The sequence below is a fragment of the Uloborus diversus genome, chromosome 6 (assembly GCF_026930045.1).
Source record: "Uloborus diversus isolate 005 chromosome 6, Udiv.v.3.1, whole genome shotgun sequence".
Lineage (NCBI taxonomy): Eukaryota > Metazoa > Arthropoda > Arachnida > Araneae > Uloboridae > Uloborus > Uloborus diversus.
In genome coordinates this window covers 83,962,445-83,981,405 of record NC_072736.1, presented here as the reverse complement: position 1 = coordinate 83,981,405, position 18,961 = coordinate 83,962,445, and the positions used below count along the sequence as shown (strand labels likewise).

Here is an 18,961-nt window from a genome sequence, read left to right as displayed (position 1 = left end):
AGCGTTTTGAAAGTGGAACTTTAATTATAATCACCCTGTATATAAATTCAGTAACTTTCCAATCGTCAACCATCATGTAAACCAGATCTCTCTAACTGTGTCAGATATTGGCCTTAGAATATCTCTGTGCATAGCTGAATCTTGATTTATGCTATCATATCGTTGTTTTGATTACTTCAGTAAATATAGGTAAATAGCTATTCCGTAAATAGCTTTATCTTCGTGTTTGCGTAAATAATTGCAGCTCATGGGTCATGAACTTGTACAACGCTGTGTGCGAGTACGTTCAAACGGAATTAAATCGATAAGTTCTATTACGTTACATTTTGATGAGTGTTCTCCATCAAAACTAATTTTAAGGGAAAGACAAACGACTAAACTGCTCAATATTCTCCTCATAAATTAGCTGGCTTTTTTCAATTTTTTGTTATAAAATATGACTGTTTATCTAAGATTCTACCACCTGTACGGGATTATAACACCTGTTATCTCATTCAAAAAAATTACTAAAAACTAGAGTTGAGATGTTTCTTGATAAAATCATTGAAACATACTTTCCGTTACTTCAACAAAAGAAAATATTTTTAATTATTTATTGAAAACTTGAACTAAAATGTATTATATATGCTACAGTTTAAATGGATATGGATAGTTTTTCCACTGTAATACAGTCGAGTCCCGACTTACGCGAGGGATGCGTTCTAAAACCCTTCGCTTAAGTTGAACTTTCGCGTTGTGGAAAATGGTATGTATAAAAACTATTATAAATATACCCATATGATTAAAGACACTTGTAAACACCACCTCAACTGTTAAAAACCATTTCTTAAATATACATTACTGTTTCTTAAATAAAAAAATTGAATTTTTATTTATTGTATTTTAAAAAAAAACGTTTTATTTAACATAAAAAACTGCTACGATGCACAGAATCAATGATCAATTGGGAAAGAAAGACGTAAAATAAACTACTACGGTAAGTACATTATGTAGTAAGAAACAGAAATGCAGTATAGTTGCACCAAAGAACATATACTGTACAATAGGTCCAGTAATGATATTTGTAATTTAAAAAAATTACAGATGGTGATGATTTATGCTGCGTGATCAAACCGTTATTCTTATATAATTTTAAATACACAATACAGTTGCGTCACTAGTTCTTTTATAGCGTTTCCATCTATGGCAACACCCCTCTTCTTGATTTCTTAAATTCACAATGAAAGATCAGCTTCCATTTTTACAATTTTTGCATTTTGCTAAGAAACTACTCGGTGAACTTTTACGGATTTCCTTTTCTTGCTTTTTAATTGTAGGTATGGAAAATTCACTCATGCTAAGAAACTACTCGGTGAACTTTTACGGATTTCCTTTTCTTGCTTTTTAATTGTAGATATGGAAAATTCACTCATACCTAATTGTCGTACTACCTTTCACGCATTTTATAGTTGTTCAAGCACATAATCTTTAGCTTTTCTTTAATTGTCACAAACTTTCTCTTTTTCCTTATATCTTCACAAACTTTAAATAAAATAGGCTCTTAGGTGTCATTTATATTTCATCAACTTTCCCGTACAGAATGAAAAAAATAAATGGAAAATGAGGAGTAGTTATTTGTACTAGCGATGTTTAAATTAGTACGGTGTGGGAACTTCCCCTATCAGTGATGCCAAAAGGATGAAGGTCCATTCACGAAAAAAAACGCGGTTCCCGTCGGAAAATTTTCGTGTTGCGGGTGAAGAATTCGCGTTAGGAATAAAATTCTTTACCGGGGGAAAAATCGCGTTATAGCCATTTCGCGTAAGTCGGATCGCGTTGTAGCGGGAGTCAAGTGTATAGTATTATCAGTTAACGAAAGAAATTTAAAAGCTAAACTGAATCTATAAATTCAGAAATCTTGTTTTGTATTATTATAATCAGTGCTAGGGCCACATACGAATTTCTTCATGCCCATCCTTCCCCCCCCCCTTCCCAAAAAAACAACTATTCTAACACTTTCTTAATGTTTACTTTCCTTTTGGTTTGTGTACCCACTTTTGCAGAATATGCTTCATTTACCAGCAATAGAACCACTGTTATGATACTTTCTTCTTTTACAGAGCAAACAATAATGGGGTCGTTTCCAAAATCTTAAAAGTATTTTTTTCTGTAAGAGCATTTTCAAAAACATAGAATCTGACTATTTTTTTAAAAATAATTTCTTTAACTTTAATATTTAAAAAAATTACTTAAATCGGTTCTCTTTCATCGTTTAACGCTTCTGCCGATGACATCACAAATGATGAAATGCCATTCAGTGTTGCCATTCACCGTCCAAAATATATAATTCGCATCTTTACTCACGTGTATTGGCAACGATATGGTTGATAGCAAGCGTAGAGCGCAATTGTAATGGCTTCTTGATAATCATAACGTGGAAATGCGGTAGAAAGATGCGCCATAGTGCATCATTTGTGACGTCATAAAGATCACGCCTTGTTTGAAGAAACGGACATTTTAAAAAAGTAATTAAAAAATAACTGTTGGGAAAATAAAAGTATTTTCTGAGTCCATGTTTTTTTTTTTTTTTTTTTTTTTTTTGCTTAGTCTATCAATTTCAGTGACAAAAAGTACTGTACTTTTGACTGAAGGAAACAACCCCATTATCTTGAACCCTCAATGAATTGATTGGATTTCAACTTCGCAAGGCGTCAAACTTTCATAAGTAAAACTATAGTAAAAAGATACCTAATATTGGGGCATTCCACTGTCACGTGCGGGACATTCCGACTCTATAATTTCATCAGTATTTTGTTATAGATCTTAATATTTTGAACCGAAGAGGGCACATTTTTTAATCTTGACGTTTTGGCTGACATAGTATTATCTTCATATAAATAATAGCCTATGATAAAGTAACACGCGTGTTTCAACAATGAAACTCGCGCCACGGCATGATCATTTGATAATATGTTTTTGTAATGTTTAACAGGCAGTGGAAGGCTTTATTGCTACAAGGCTGAACTCGATCCTATTTTACTGGAAAGTCTTTCATTTTAGGAAAACGAAGAAACCGAAACTATTAAAGCTATCTACTGGAGTTTAGGGTTAATCCACTGGCGTTAGGGTTTTTCTTTCATTTTAGGAAAACGAAGAACCGAAACAATTTACGCTATCTACTGGAGTTTAGGATTAATCCACCGGTGTTAGGGTTAAAATTTCAACCATCAAAATATCACCAAACCAGGCATTGCTTCGTTCAAGTGTAGAAACAATTTTCACCCGTCAGACCATGACGGGCGATTTTCTAGTTTTTAATAAGTAGCGTTGTTACTTAAACTTTAATTTTTTTTTCCATGTGTCACGTGCGGGACTTCCAAAGTTAACCTCTTGTAGTTTGCTATGCATCCTCATATAAATAATAGCCGATGATCGAGTAACCCGCGTGTTTCATCAATGAAATTCGCGCCACGGCATGATAATTTGATATGTTTTGGTAATGTTAACATGCAGGGAAAGGCTTTATTGTGACAAGGCTGAACTCGATCCGGTAACTTAACTGTTTTACTGGTAAGACTGTGTCGTTTCAGGGGAATGAAGAAACGAAAAAAATAATCAACAATGAACGCTACATGCTGGAGTTCAGGGTTAATCCCCTGGAGTTAGGGTTACGATTTCAAAATCAAAATATCACCAAACAGGCAATGGCTTCGTTCAAATGTAGAAGAGTAGAAACAATTTTGAACCGTCATATCTTGACGGGCGACTTTCTAGTTACTTAATATTTCTTCTCTATTAATAGCAGTGAAGAAACAAATAGTAGATTTTGAAAGTTAAGGTTCCAACAAAAAAGAAACATGTCTCATTTGTTGAGAAATCATAATTTAAACCGTTGAAAAAAAAATTAAATGGCCATTCTATTGAAAGTGGACGTTTTGTCCCGCAAGTGACGGTTCCTATATTTAATTTTAAAAGATAATGACGAATTTCTTTTTATTATTATTATTATTATTATTATTATTATTATTATTTTGCTTAAGAAGTCATACATACCTTTGTGATTTCTTAAGCAACAAAATGTTGTTCATTACCCTTTTAAAAAAAATTATTTTAATAAAATGTATGAAGTGTCACGTGCAGGACAAATGACCGTTTTTGGTGGAATGGTCCTATTGTGTTTTTATTTTTATTTTCTTACTTTTGCATATGAGGATTTTGATGATTATATTTTCTTATAATACTCCGACTGCCAACTTTGGGAATTAAGAATTATATTTTTCATTACCTCCTTTAAAGTGAACCTCTATAATGTAGTTGAATATTCTATCAGTGAAGTATATTGAACAAGACATCTTTTTGGATATGGCGGGTTTGCGAACTAAATAGAGATTTCCATGCTCAATATTTTCTGTAACTAGTGAAAAGAGATAGTTTTTTTTTTCCAGGCTATAAGGTGTGTCCTCCGCATCAGTTGAACAGGAAAGTAAAGTAATCTCAATTTGGTAAAAAAAGGAGAGATGACTGGTCCACTCATATTTTCTGACTCCCCTCCCGTGAACTCCCATTCAGGAAGCACCCTTAATAAGGGTCAAAAGTGTTGAAGAAATGTGTGGCATCATTTGAGGCAGTGAAAAGCAAAAATTAAAAATTAAGAATTTGAAGACAACCAGTACAAATGGTAGGTGGACTTCTCTGTCTTGGGGCAAAGATAGTACTAGTATCCCTGGTAGGTGCTGCTATACAGCATGACTAGGCCGTGGTGGACTGATCGGTAAGGCATCGGACTTGTGACCGGAGGGTCTTGGGTTCGATCATACCCTGTCGAAGATCCGGTCTTCATTAATGGTGAACGGGGGATGTTAAATATGCTCGTGGTCACGAAGTCCTCCAAGGGAAACGATACCTCTGGAGGTTCTGGACCAGGGATCGGTCAGGTTTTGGTTTGGATCAAAAAATTAGAGCTGTCTTCAGGGTTCCATCCAACTGGTTAAACCACAAATAGTGGTAGGTAAGAGCATTGAGCTATAACACTAAGAGGAAAGAGAACTTCCCATTCTTCTACACTGAGGCTCACGGTCTAAATTTCGAGCGGGTTTGACAAAACCAATTGCATTATAAAACATCTTGTTTAATGGCAAAAAACCGCTTCTTTTGCCACAACGATTTGAACATATTAAGGATTTGAAAAATGCATGGGAAAAGGCTTTACATGATAAAACTTGAGTTTAAATGTTAAAAGTGCGATTCTTTTGCCATACGCGCTTGGGCAAAAAACGGACCGATTAGTTCGCTCTCTTAGTGTTACAGCTCAATGGGTAAGGGAGACCCTGGAGTGGAAAGTATACAACATGATTTCGGAAAACTTTTCAATGAAAGCCTACCTAGGATGTTATCTTTAAAGTCGTTTTACTCAAAACCTGAAAATGTTCACTTACGTCCCTTTGCTTCTCACTGCCTTCTCATTTATGCTCAACCCTTACGAAAGTTTTGTAAAACTCATTTTTCTTCAATTTTCAGATTGGTGAGCGCCTTTTTCTGGAGCTCCCCCGCGTCCGTCTGGATGGCGGGCGGCAGGCGTTCCGTCGGCGGTGGGGGTACGACATCGGAGTCCCTTCCGTCCCCGAAGAAGATGAGGACAGCAGCGAGCTCTCCGAGACCACATCCCTCAGGGATGAGCGACTCTTGCGCTTCTCTTCCATAGGTGAGCGAAAAACAACTTTTCTTCAATCCAGATGGTTTCGTTGACTGAGATTCTTGGCGAGTTTGTGAATTGTCGCCAAGTGCATGGGCGCCCATATAAGGGGGCAAGGGGGGGGGGCTCGAGCCCCCCCCCCCCTTTGAAAATGGAACTTTCTTGCTTTTAGTACTTTTTTTCTTTGCAAAAATGTAAAAACATTTCTTCTCCAGCCATTAATGGATAAGTTATTAAAAATGTCAAATTTTAATGACTCTAATCTGTACTGAAATCTGTTTCTATGGAGAAAATATCCAGCTAAACCACGAGGAAAATATTTGAGCCCCCCTTACAATTTTGCATATGGGCGCCCTTGGCCAAGTGTTTTGTTGCCTCGAATTGCTGATATTGCCAGAATGAAAGGATTGTTACCCAAAAATTTGGTGACCCTATGAAAATCTCAGTTATCGAAATATCCCCCGTTCCATCCCTTAAAACAGATAAAGGTATTCCATAAAATATGACTGATATGGGTTCCAAATCGATGAATTTACAGATGAAAAAAAATGTCTTCGGAATGAACAAAGTGTGATCATAATTATCATTAATTATTTTGATGAGATTTGCTTTTTTTTTTTTAAGATTATTTCTTAAATTACTTCCTCTGCCCATGGCCCCATTAGATGGTGCTGACGTTTAAGCGTAAGAAGCGTAAGCGAAATTTTGTGGGGCCACGCTCTGTCATAAAGCCAGCCGATTGCGCTTTTTAATTTTTGCAAAAAACATTGGAAAATAATAGTGATAATGAAGTTAATCTTGCTATTAATGTTAACAAACTAATTTCAGCGCTGAATTTAAGCAAGCATAGACCTGTGGAATTTAGGGCATTAGAAACTTTTCAAATATTACAAGTTTTTGTCAAATCAAATTATTAATTTAAAAACGTTTTTAAAAGCTTTTTTTTTACTAGATGCTTGTTATAAAATATATTTAAATTCGAGCATATAAACTTGCAATATTTACCGCATATTAGCGAAAAATATAAGTTATTCTCTCTTTATGCGCAGTATCCTTACATAACATGCAAGATTTGTATTCTTTTTCAATAACTAGAGTAATTTCTAAAAACGTTCAAAGTCTTTTTTTTTCTTTCTTCGTAATTTCTAGGCAATTTTAAATAGGTTTAAATTTTATTGGAGGGAAGTTGGTTAATCAAGATTTAGGTTATATAACTCACATAAAGCCTCCCTAAGGAGCATGTTGTGGCAGTGATGCAAACAAAACTTTCTTCTCGGAGAGGTGTGATACCGTTTCTTACATTGTCCGTTTTTGTCCAGTAACATAAAAAAGAATAAACCGGCAGCTTGAAACTAATTTTTTGAGAAGTTAATTCCTCTAATTCCACCACCGGGTTGTATCTGTCACGAAATTTTCTTCTATGTCGCTCATACGAATCGTCTGAGTTTTAAAACTCTCTTGAGTTGCAGACTTCAAAAATTAAAAACCACTATTTCCGATTAGCGTTCTTCTACACAATAATTTTTATTGAATTAGTGCTTTTGTTTGTGTGTGTGTGTGTGTGTGATTTAGCAGTCATGCTTACTAAGAAAACCGTCCGATTTGCACCTCCTACATTGGTACTAATTTCCATTATAGTGTATTTGAGCATTTTTAAAACATAGTTTGATTCTATTTATTGTTATTTTTGAATATTTAAGTTCTATCGTGCTTAAAATTAAGATCATCTGTTTTTTTTTTGAAAGTATGGTTTTAATAACCTGATTCAGTTGTGAATTGTAATCAACATTAGAGAAATCGAAATGACAAAGCCACTGTATTTAGTTGGAAAATTCGATGATAGATGGCAGCAGCACACCTCAAATGAAAGTAGCAGACTCTTGAATCATAATTGCGAAGGCATCTTTAAAATGCAATCCGAAATTGCATCTAATTAGTTAAATGATTTGAATATTGCTTTAATGAACATAGGACACTAGAATATTAACTCAATATGTACAAGTATAAAATTTGGTTTCTTTAATTTTTTTCATCTTCAAGGGAAACTTTCTAATTTTTTTTTTCGGATACATCAAATAAAAGACTAGAGATACTAGAGGATTTGCTGAATATTGTTTATTGAATCTCATTACTTCGGTATGATATTTTTATTTTTCAAATATTCTGTAGAGAAATTATTCCACAAAAAATGAATTTGGACTGGAAACTTAAGGTATCTGGAGAAAAATGCTTTAAATTCTTATTTTCATTTCATGACATATGTAGTGGAAAACTTCGAGTCCATACGATGTCAGTATTTTTCGCCATGCTTTCACAAAAATTTATCTTTGAGACAACTTTTTTAAAATACGAAAAATTACAGTAAAGTTGAGAAAAAGATGTTTTTTTATAAGATCTTGTGCTGCCATCTATGTTCTACGTTAGTAACTAAACGACAAGAGAAGAGAAAGTTAAATACTACAGTCGAACTTGCTTACAATGAGCTTATGAGACCGCGATATTTGCTCATTATAACCAAAAACCAAGTACACGCAAAAGACGGGTTAGTGAAAAAAATCATAAAAAAGCATGCACACTTGCTTTATTTTTCTTTCTTTTTTGAAATGATTGTTGTTGTTTTTTTCTGTGCAGTACAAAATAAGTTGGTAAATTTGTTTTGAACTCGGTTCTACTGTCTAATTCTTGTGTTATTGTTCTTGAGGAATACCCATGGCTCGGAAAACATCGTCATTTGCAACCAAATTTTTCTTCAGATCAAAAGCCATTGAGGGTTGTTCATTCAAATTCTTAGCATGCGTCGTTATCGTCATCGCGTTCATTATTTTTTTCATCTGCATCAGCTTAAGTTTGAGGAGCAATGTCCGCGGAAGTATATCTTGGAAGCTATAGCATTGCTGTGAACATATTTATGATTTTCAAATGCTTATCTGCTTTGCGTCACAAATTTTTGAAGAAGGGCGCCATCACTTGCAGGGCGCCCAGAACTTAAATTTTTGAGAGGGCAGAGGGGGGGATTCTCAATTTGCCGAATGGAATTCCAAATTTTGCAGAATGATGATAATTTTGCCAAATCGTCTGATAAAATTTGTCACATCAGGAAATTTTTGGGTGGTCAAATTGACTTCCCATGACCTCTCATTGGAGCGCCCCTGATCACTTGTTCTCTCAGGATTTACAACTCAGCACTAAATTTCGGTTGACTTCAGGTCATTGTTACAGAACATTTTCCAAGAAAGGATAATCTGAAGCCAATAGAAAGTTTATTGCATCACGAAACTATTGCTCGTTTTAAAGGGGGGGGGGGGGGGGGTTGCTCGTTAAATGAGAGTTCTGCTCCCTTAGATTTGACGTTGCAGAAACCAAATTTTTCTGATTTAGTAGCTAAATCCGGTTTCTCGTAAAATCAGGGTTCATTATAAGCAAGTTCGACCCACTGTACATATATTCCCTTAAATCTATTGTACACAGTGGCGGATTTCTAAATAGGCTAGCTAGGCAATATGGTGACAAATTTCCATAGACTGTAAGCAGGGGTGCCCATCCCCCCCCCCCAAAGACAAGGACGCACCCTCTCCTCAATATCTCGGAGACCTCCCCCCAAAGCAAGGTGCCCCTCAAAAAAATGAGAAAATATCCTTTAAAACACCTCCTCACACACAGTCTGCGCTGACCCCCCTCCCCCAGGTGGGCACCCCTGCTGGAAGTTTTTTTAATGCAGAAATATCTTCGACGGCCAGAAAATCAATTTCGCCGTTTATTTTACTTTTGCAAGAAATGTGGCACATGCAATAATTTTTTTCAGTTTATGGGCGGCAATGTGTTTCAGCCTGTTGGTGATGATTAGTGTTAACCTATTAGCGGCACACTTGTAAATCTGCATCCGACTGTTAACTTTTAAAGTATTTATTAAAACAATTAATATTTTATGACATCATGGGCAAAAAACTATTTTTCCTAGTATATTTTCTAAACTGGATTATTTTTCATTTTTTCAGACCACCACGGTCTCTACTTTATTTTCAATGTGTACTTAAGTGACATTCTTTATTCCTGTTTCACCATGGTTTTAAATTTTAGGAAACATAGGCACTCAAATTATCCCTATCAACCTTGTTTGATGAAATTTTAATATAGTCAAACTTGGTTAATACAAAATGTTAAAATTCCACGAATTTGTTCGTATTAGCTGTTATTCGTAACAACCGTGAATGAATGATACTGTGAAAAAACGAAGAAATGCTTACCTTTATTTTAAAAATATTACTACTAATATACACATTGTAATCTAACTATTAGTATATTCAGAAAAAAATCACTTATTTTTTAAAAATGAATGTTTTTGGAAAATATTGAAAATGGAAAATGATAATCGACAATCGCGGGATAGGTTGTAATCCACAATTGAAGGTGAACTGTTTGATCTCCGATTAAATTTAAATGTCCACAGGGAAACAAATGTACGGGCTTTATTTTCTATTCAACATGTTCAATATTTTCTTCTTGATACCCAACAGTACTTCCACTACCTAAGAAAATGACGAATAATTTTTTAAAAAGAAAATTACAGTATTCAACAAGTAAAAAGGTCAGAATTTTTGTTCGTCTTGGACGAGACTTTCGATTCAATGTACGTATTATACATGAAATTTTTAATGTCATTAGATAGCAAACCGAACTTAACGAACAAAATGTTCGTTTTATCCGTGATGTCGTATTAAACGTGATCATAATTAAGAGAGTTCAACTGTATCTTAGTTCTGCTTTGATATGGCCTTTTTTTACAATCACTACAGTCAAAATGTTTGTCTTTAAAGCCATAAGTGTAGCGTCGGGGAGGAGGGGAACACAGGGAAGCATGTGCTCCTCTCCCCTCTCTCCAACTTGCTAGACACTTAATCTTTGGCACCTGAGTTTCTCCGAAATCAGAACGAAAATCATATCAAGAACACTTTTTTACCATTTGTTTTATCTCATTATTATACCCATAGACATATCGATCGTGGGGGGAGGGGAGCACAGAAATTCAAGCCGTCTGTGAAAACACATTCTGGAAAATTAATGTTTAACACCTGACTTTTCCCAAAATTAGAAAGAAAATCTTTTTGATATCACCAAAATCATTAGAAAGATTATTTCGATTTATTTTACGTAATTATTACACCATGTGTTATACTATTAAGATTGTTGATTCCTCATACTACCAGTCTTGGAGGAGTTATTGCGAATACAAAACAGTGAATAATATGAAACGATAGATATGAAGGAAGAGCAAAAAAGTAGTAGTTTTGTGCTCGTTGCTTTATCACTACTGCTCTGTTCACTGGCACTACTCAAAGTTCACCGGTGTAATTACAATAGTTCCAAATTACATTACAGTATTGGCTAAGACATAAACTTATTTATTATTTACTAGCAGTATCCGCACAGCGATGCCCGTGCTAAAAATTTAACGGAAGTCCGTTGAATAAAAAAATTGACGCCCCCTCCCCCTCTAATGTGAAATGATCATTTTTCTTTGTATAAAATGCGTACACACCTTTAAAAAAAAACTATTTAAGTTTCTTTGGAATTTAAAACTTTTCGTCAAATCATTAAGTTAGATTTACAGTTGCTTTAAAACTGTATTTAGCGAGTGAAGCGGTTTTTACTGCAGTTTAAAATATTTCGCCAAAAAAAAAAACCATCAAATAATATCTTTTATATGTAAAAATAATTCCGCAACTCTTGTTTATCGCAAAACTTGCCCCGCAACCACGCTGTCATAATCGATCCGTCTAATGGAAAAAAAAAAATCCCGTGGAACATTCAAAAATTGTCGTCAGAAAACAAAAAAAGAAAGAAAAGAAAATGTCGTACATTTCACTCGGATAAAAAAAAAGTAAAAAATTTCTTTTCTTTCAAAACAAATCGCCAAAACAATAAGTTACATTAACGGTTGCCTTAAAACAATAATCCTAGACTGAACTGCTCAGCGCCTAACGCGCTAAGCGACCACGCTACCGGAACCCAGCCCTTTTGCGAGTGAAGCGAATGTTTTTTCTTTGGAAATAATAAATGTTTCGCCGAACAAACAAAACGTTATAAAATCACATGAACAGTAACTTTCAAATATTTATATATTAAGAGCTGCGTTGCCCGGCTTTGTCCGGTCTACTTTGAGAGTAAAAATTGTGTCAAGTGACATATATTCAACAATCAAGCTTAAATAAAAGAAAAAAAAAACACCATGCAAAATTACCCTTCCAAACAATGACGACAGATATTAAAATACTTTTAAGAAATTAAAATGCGAAAGATTGATTTTAAAAGCGTAACCATGGAAACAAGAAATAAAATAAGTTTGAGAAATTAAATGAAAATATGGAAATGTATAACAATGGATTCAAAAAGCGTGACCGTGGAAACGTTAAAATAAAATGGTTGACAACTTGAACCAAAATGACATATTTCGAAATTGATTTAAAAACGCTTGTAACTTTTTTCCTTCGAAGATAGAAGCTAATTTTTTTCGACCAATGATCGAGAGAGATCTGGAGTAAAAAATGTCGCTTTTTTCAATGGTGTCAAAAAGAAAACTGTGGGACAGTTCCTTCACTTTTTATTGATAGATTTAATGAAGAAAGTAGTGCCTAAATTTCAGCTAAGCCTAAAAAAGTTCGAGCTAAAAACGCAAATTACTCCCGCCGTAATTAAGTTAGAGCATTGAAACAAATTGTTTAGAACGTGAAAAATTCTACCCTTTTCAACGATACATAATATTAATATTTGCAAGTGATTTTTCTCCCCATTAATAACCAACAATAGGCAATTTACGTGAAATTTGGGTCTTTTGGAATTAAAAAAAAAAACTATTTATCGGATTTTTTTTCGAATTATAGCCTATGTTACTCAGTAAGAAAGGACCTTTCATACAGTGAAGGAATTTTTCAAATAGGTGCAGTGGTTTCGGAGATTACCTCGAACACATAAACACACAAAAATCCGCTCTCTCTCTTTATAATATTAGTATAGATTATAACACCAATTATTTTTTAAATAAGTATGCAGGATAACTGTAAGTATTTTTGGTTTTAAAAATTACTAATGTTTGAAATAAATACAATTAGGAATTAAGAGATTTTGCATTACTCACATTTATACGATCTTAGGCCTTTTAAGCCTTAGGCCTTAGGAAGGGTTTGACCTTCTCCTAGTTCTTTGCTTTACTAAAAAAAAAAAAAAAACAATTTCGTGACGTGTGGAATCATAAAACAATTTTATATGTTTCATATTATCATTTTTAGGCATAAATTTTAAAATTCTATGTTGCTATTAACTGCGTTAGAAAATGTTTCAAACTTGAAAATACTATTTCCGTAAAATCTGGCTCATTGCGTGATGAGAGAGAAATTAAGAAAGAAAAATGAAAGACGTAAGTTTTCAGAATAAAATATGGATTTTAGCTAAATTCTTTGTTCATATCTCACTTTGTTAACAAATCAGTCATTTTAATCCCTAAATGTTATTTATTTATTTATTTATTGAACATTTGTCAGCCATAATTCTCTCAAATAATAAAAAAAAATACTAAATATAATTTAACAATTAAAAAAATCTTTTAATGCGTAAAAAGGCAATTACTTTCATTTATTCTTGTCTAAAAAATGTTACATTTCATAGTTTATGTTGACAATCTGAATACATAATTTGTGTCTCATACTGATTTATAAACCTTTTACTTTAATACTATGACAAAGTAGTATAAGAGTCCTTATACTAGTAGTACTTAAGGAACATTTTTTAAACAACTTATTTTTGAATATTTTCACCTTTTGTCATTGTAATGTGCTCTTGATTCCAGGCAGATAATTCATAAAATTAAGCAACTAATTTTTGTTGCCACTTACATTGTTGTTGTTTTTTTATCGCTACAATTTAAAAATATTTCGTTCTTAACTTTTTTCTTCTTTTGCTTTAATTGTGTTTTTGTATCTTCAAATCGATATCAAACTTGGTCACTTGGGTTCTAACTAGTAGCAGGGGCGCAGTCAACTAAAATACAGGAATGGGGGGGGGGGGGGGGATTCAACATTTGGCAAATGAAATTCCAATTTTACCGAACCCTAACTTTCTTACCCCTTCTTTTCCTTTTCCCTTCTTTCTTAACAAAAATACAAAAAGACTTACGTTTTTGTATTAATAGTTTAAAAAATACAAAACACTGATGTTTTTGCTAATATTTTGTAAGATCAATGTAAACAGACTTTTTTTTCTTTATCAGTGCAATGCTTTTTAAATACCCTGTACAATACTTACAATAAGAGCGTGATAGATTGGCTATCTGACATATTGCATGTCGTTCTGGGCCTTAGCTTCAGTTTGAGAGTGATAACTTTTTGCTAAATTTACAATAAGGTTTTTTTCTCCTTCTTTTAAAATTTAATTATTTTAAAAAGATTATTTCGTCTTTGTTACAGGTTATGACTGAAAGTATCACTATCATTTTTAAGTTATTAAAAAATATTTCTCTTGACAATGGAATAATATCCTGCTCGCACTAAATTTTACAATTATTGTTCGTGCCATTAATTAATTGTAAAAACTTGGTTTAAAGGGATAATATTTAGCGGCAGTTTAAAAACTAATTTATTTCAAAATTATATTTTCTTCCTCCTTTTTTTCAAAAAAAAAAAAAAAAAGAATGACTAATAAATTTGTCTTTACTCATCCCTGCCGACCAGGGAAAAAAAAGGAAAAAAAAAAAAAACGCTTGTATTTTGTATTATTTGTGTGTTTAAAACTGGTTTCTGTCGAGAGTTTAAAAGGACAAAACAAATGTGCAAGGGATTCAAAATCAAGATGAGTCTCGCATCTTAAACATTTCCAACAAGCCGCCAAAACCGAGTAATCCAACTCTTCTCTATACTGAATGAAATCACCCATTCAAAGGTCCTCTATTTTTAAATTCTGAAATCATTGAAATTCTGCAATCGAGTTCGCCAACACAGCATTCCCACCTCGCACGTTCGTGTTGTATTATCCACCATCCGGCGTTAAAAAAACCCACAAAGAACAACCTTACACATTCCCATCAAAAAATCTATTTATTATTCTTGTCGTCGTGTTCGAGATTAGGAAAGAACAACTTCCTCCTCCTCTGCTAATCCGCGTTACCTCTGTTGCCAGCTTTGTTATGCTTATTTTAGTACGAAATAAAGAAAAAGAAACATCAACAATCGCTCTGCTTGATGGAGTATGTCTTTTTGGGGTGGTTTTAATCAATTTTTTCGTTTGCACAAAATCCATTGCCTATTCCGTGGAAGTTCCATTAATGTGGTTTTTGATTTGTTCTGTACTGCAATAGATGTGACCGAGAAACAAATTTGACACAATGTCTTGTGTCTATGAATTTGTGTAATTCGTTGCTTTTTTAGGCCATTGCTCACTTTAAGGAGTTGAAGTTCGGTGAAGTGCCTTTCATAGGAATAAAAATTGAGAACTTAAGAACTTAGTTTTTTATCATCCGTTCCACATTGAATTCTCGTCACAACCCAAATTTAGCAACAAAATGTTATCTCTGTCTCTTTGTTATTGTTGCTGTTGCTAATGCCACTTGGAGGACCCAAGCTCCTCTCACTCTGTGAAGTGCGAAGTAAGAGTTAAGTCCGAAGGGAGGCTCCTCAGAAGGTGAGGCACACGAATTGGTAGGAATTCGTCTCTAGTACTTGGAACTTATTAGTTGTCATCCGCTCCAGATTAAATTCTCGTCACAGCCCATATTTAGGAACGAAATGTCATTCTCTGTCTCTTTGTTATTGTTGCTGTTGCTAATTTAATGCCACTTGGAGGATCCAAGCTCCTCCCCCTCTGCGAAGTATGAGTTAAGTCCGAAAAGAGGCTCTCTAGAAAGGTCAGGCACACGAATTGGGAAGAGTCTGTGTCGGGTTCGACAGATGTCAGCACCACTTCCATAATTTTGCCATAGGGTTGAATGGGAGGTGATGTCTCCCGAAACTCTGCACCTATGTAACTGCAAAGAGGGACGACGGAGGTTACCACTTGAATGAATGGAACACTTCGTCATCGTCCTGGGAACAAAATGCCGTCTCTGTTACTTTGTTATTATTGTTGCTTGTGCTAATCATTGAGAACAAATAAAAAGTGGAGACAGTAAAGACTTTTATTCTTGAAGCAAAAATCCTAAGTCACCTGATAGCGTTTGAAGTAAAGTATCGGAAAAGATCGGGTTTCTTTCATTAGTTTTATGCAAAACGTGTCGTCCATTCGTCGTAGTTGAATCACGTGACCTGAAATCTTTGCTTCAGCGTTTTCTAAGCCAATGGTAATGATTAGACTAGCTCTCTCCAGTTAGTAATTCCTGCTCTAAGGTGCTAATTCGATTTGGGAGACACAAGCTCCTTTCGCTTTGCGGAGTAGGAATTAAAGCCGAAGAGTGACTCTTCAGCATTTGAAACAACAATAAGCTCGAAAAAATACAACTGGATCAAAGTTTTTAATTTTTATTTCTTGCCTTTTTTTTGGCATTATTTTTCTTTTAAAGCAGAATTTAGAATACTTCTTAGTTAGATTTGAAGAATATTTAACATGGTCATATTTCAATCAAATTTCAAATTTCGCTGCTTCCTTTCAAATTGTCTATTCGTAGACCACCGGTAGCCAATCGCAATCGCAGAAGCCTTAATTATGTCACATCACTGGAGCAAGAAAAGTATCCAAGTTTTAACACTCAACCTCACAAGCAATGATATGAAACGCATTTTATAACAAATATGACCTACTACTTCAAAAAAAAAAAAAATTGAATCTTTCGTTTCACATCCATGCAGAATAGAATATAACGAACATGATCCTCTATTTATGACCATTCATTTGTTCACCATTCCTTTTATCCAAACAAAGAGCTTTCTTTCAGATAAGTTTCAAAAATAACGCAACAATACCGGAGGCAGGAAAAAGAAAGCCACATAGGGGCAATCGTACATGTCTTGAACAAGATAAATATCGCCATTCCTTTGCAAAAAGGAATATGCCCCTTCGTCCGTTACGCTTCGCCTAAATGGTCAGTGATTTGTTTCATCTCCGTTGTGGTTGAGTTTTATTCCGTTTGAATGACGATTTTATGTCCCGAGGTGCGGGTTTTAAAATGGAGAAACGATTTGCTCTCGTGGATGTCAGAGGATCCCGCTGATCTGCTCGAAGCCGATATTAGTCCACAGCCTTGGGCACTTATTTAATAATGCATAATTTATTTTCTTTTATTTGCTGCTCAATGAAACCACTGTGCATATTTTATAGAGCGTGCAATACTGGTTCCTTGATGATTGGAAAACAATCCGAATTTTCAAATAAACGTAAATGAGAACATTTTTTTCAAATGAGCCCACTGTTACTTCAGTAATTGATAGTGAACTGAAAAGTTCTAAAAATAAGGAAGAGTCTCAACAAACAAATAAACGTTTATGCAATATCTTCAATTAATTTATGCGCACAAGGATATCCATGATCATTAATAGCGTTAACGAATAGTGGAGACTTAGGTAGTGTGACGGCGCGACATGGCGAAACTCTTTAGTTTTACACCAAGTAAAGTTCAGTACTCCAATTACAGGTACTTTACACCCTACACTATTTGTTAAACATCAAGAGCATAGGTACAACACTACAAGTAACTGAAGCCCTGAATCGTAGAATAAAGTAGCGACACGTCCACCACTTTCTTCCTTTGTCTGTGGTAAAGTAGGGTGTTTTACTCCTGGATTGTGGTTCCTTATTAGCTGTATGTTAATCCACAATCAAGAAACAAAACATGCTACTTCATTATAGCAGACAACTGAAAAAAGTGGCATTTATCCCCAAGATGGCGGACGTGCTATTACTTAAGCTACTGTCTACGGCTTTTGGTAATACGAGTGCAGTATTTTTTAAATGGCGACAGAACAAGAAAAGCAGTTTTCTGGGTGTGTTATAATACGCTTGATGTTCATCTGGTCTGTCCGTGCTTTGGGGGCACATTAATGACCTTCTTTATGTACCCCCATTACCAATAGCGTAGAACTCAACGATAGCATCAGTCGTCACCCCGGCATCATTTTTTCCTTTAAATACCTCCCTCGCCTAGGCTGTAATACTCACCAGCTGGCTCTACAGATAGCCTGATCGGTTAGGCACCAGACTGTAGCCGAAGGGCGGTTGGTTCGGTACCGGCGCGTTTGAAGACGTGCCGATTACGAATTATTGGTCATTGGTGCACGTTAAATCAGTTGTGATCGTTATGTGCTCCATGTTAGATCCTTTTTCTACTCAATACTCCTGGATCAAGCGTTGTTGCGCTTACGGTTAGTATCAAAAACGCTAAAATGTTCATCGATGGTGCTTCCTTATATCGTGTGTTTTAGACTATTTGATATAAACCACTGATTAAAATTTGATTTTCAATTCGTACAAAAATGAATGTTATCAGTAGTTCAAGCCCGTAATTTTTTTTCATTCACGCTTTTTTGAAAGACCATCGTAACTTTCTTTTCCCCCAAGTCGACGCATCCGTCCAAAGCAAATAGGTGATTGGAGGCTTGAACTCAATGTCGTACCCAAGGATGAAATAGGAGGTCTCCCCTCTCCCCCCCCCCTCATGAAGCAAAAAAATTTACATCCATAAATACACATTCAAGGACCTAAAATTGCGCTTTTTGGCATTTAATTTCGAAAATTTTCATATGAAAAAATACCCGCTATGCCACTGTTTGGCCTACGGTATAACCCCAATTTAATGATTGTCAAGGGACTGGAAAAAAAAATATCGTTCAATCAAGGATATATAGTTAAATCTAGGAGCATAGATATTCAATGCTATCAAATCCGGACTAGTGAAATGTATCAATAAAATGAATAAATCGTTAAATCGAAGTTATACTGTATATTATTTGAAGTTATCAAAATGAAGGATACGGTACGTTTTTTGAGAAAAAAAATGTTTGATTATATTTTCTGTACAATAACAATTTGACATAAGTTTTTTACTTTTAAATAATACTGGATTAAGGAATCGTGGTTAGGGAAGAATGTATTTCAATACAGCAGAAGTCAAAAACTTTCCATCCATAATTACTGCGACTTTCTAATTGCACATCCATTACCCGAAGAAGGTTAATTGTCAATTAGCTACATCTTGGCGTAATTTTGAAATAAATCATTTACCTTAATTAACTTCGCAAAATAGATTTTGGAGTAGAACTTTTGTGGACGTCTACGAACTTGGTACATTCTGAAATATTCTTGTGGAAAGTTTCAGTG

The 18,961-nt window shown here is 34.7% G+C and overlaps 1 protein-coding gene across 2 annotated transcripts in view; it reads left to right on the top strand.

Annotated features, from left to right (window-relative positions):
* Nucleotides 1–18,961, top strand: part of LOC129224570 (ras GTPase-activating protein nGAP-like) — a 471,622-nt gene that overhangs the window by 168,559 nt on the left and 284,102 nt on the right. For both annotated transcript variants that reach the window (XM_054859047.1, XM_054859048.1), the window contains one exon: nucleotides 5,497–5,680. In XM_054859047.1, the coding sequence (XP_054715022.1) occupies nucleotides 5,497–5,680 (184 nt within the window). The remainder of the gene's footprint in view (nucleotides 1–5,496; nucleotides 5,681–18,961) is intronic.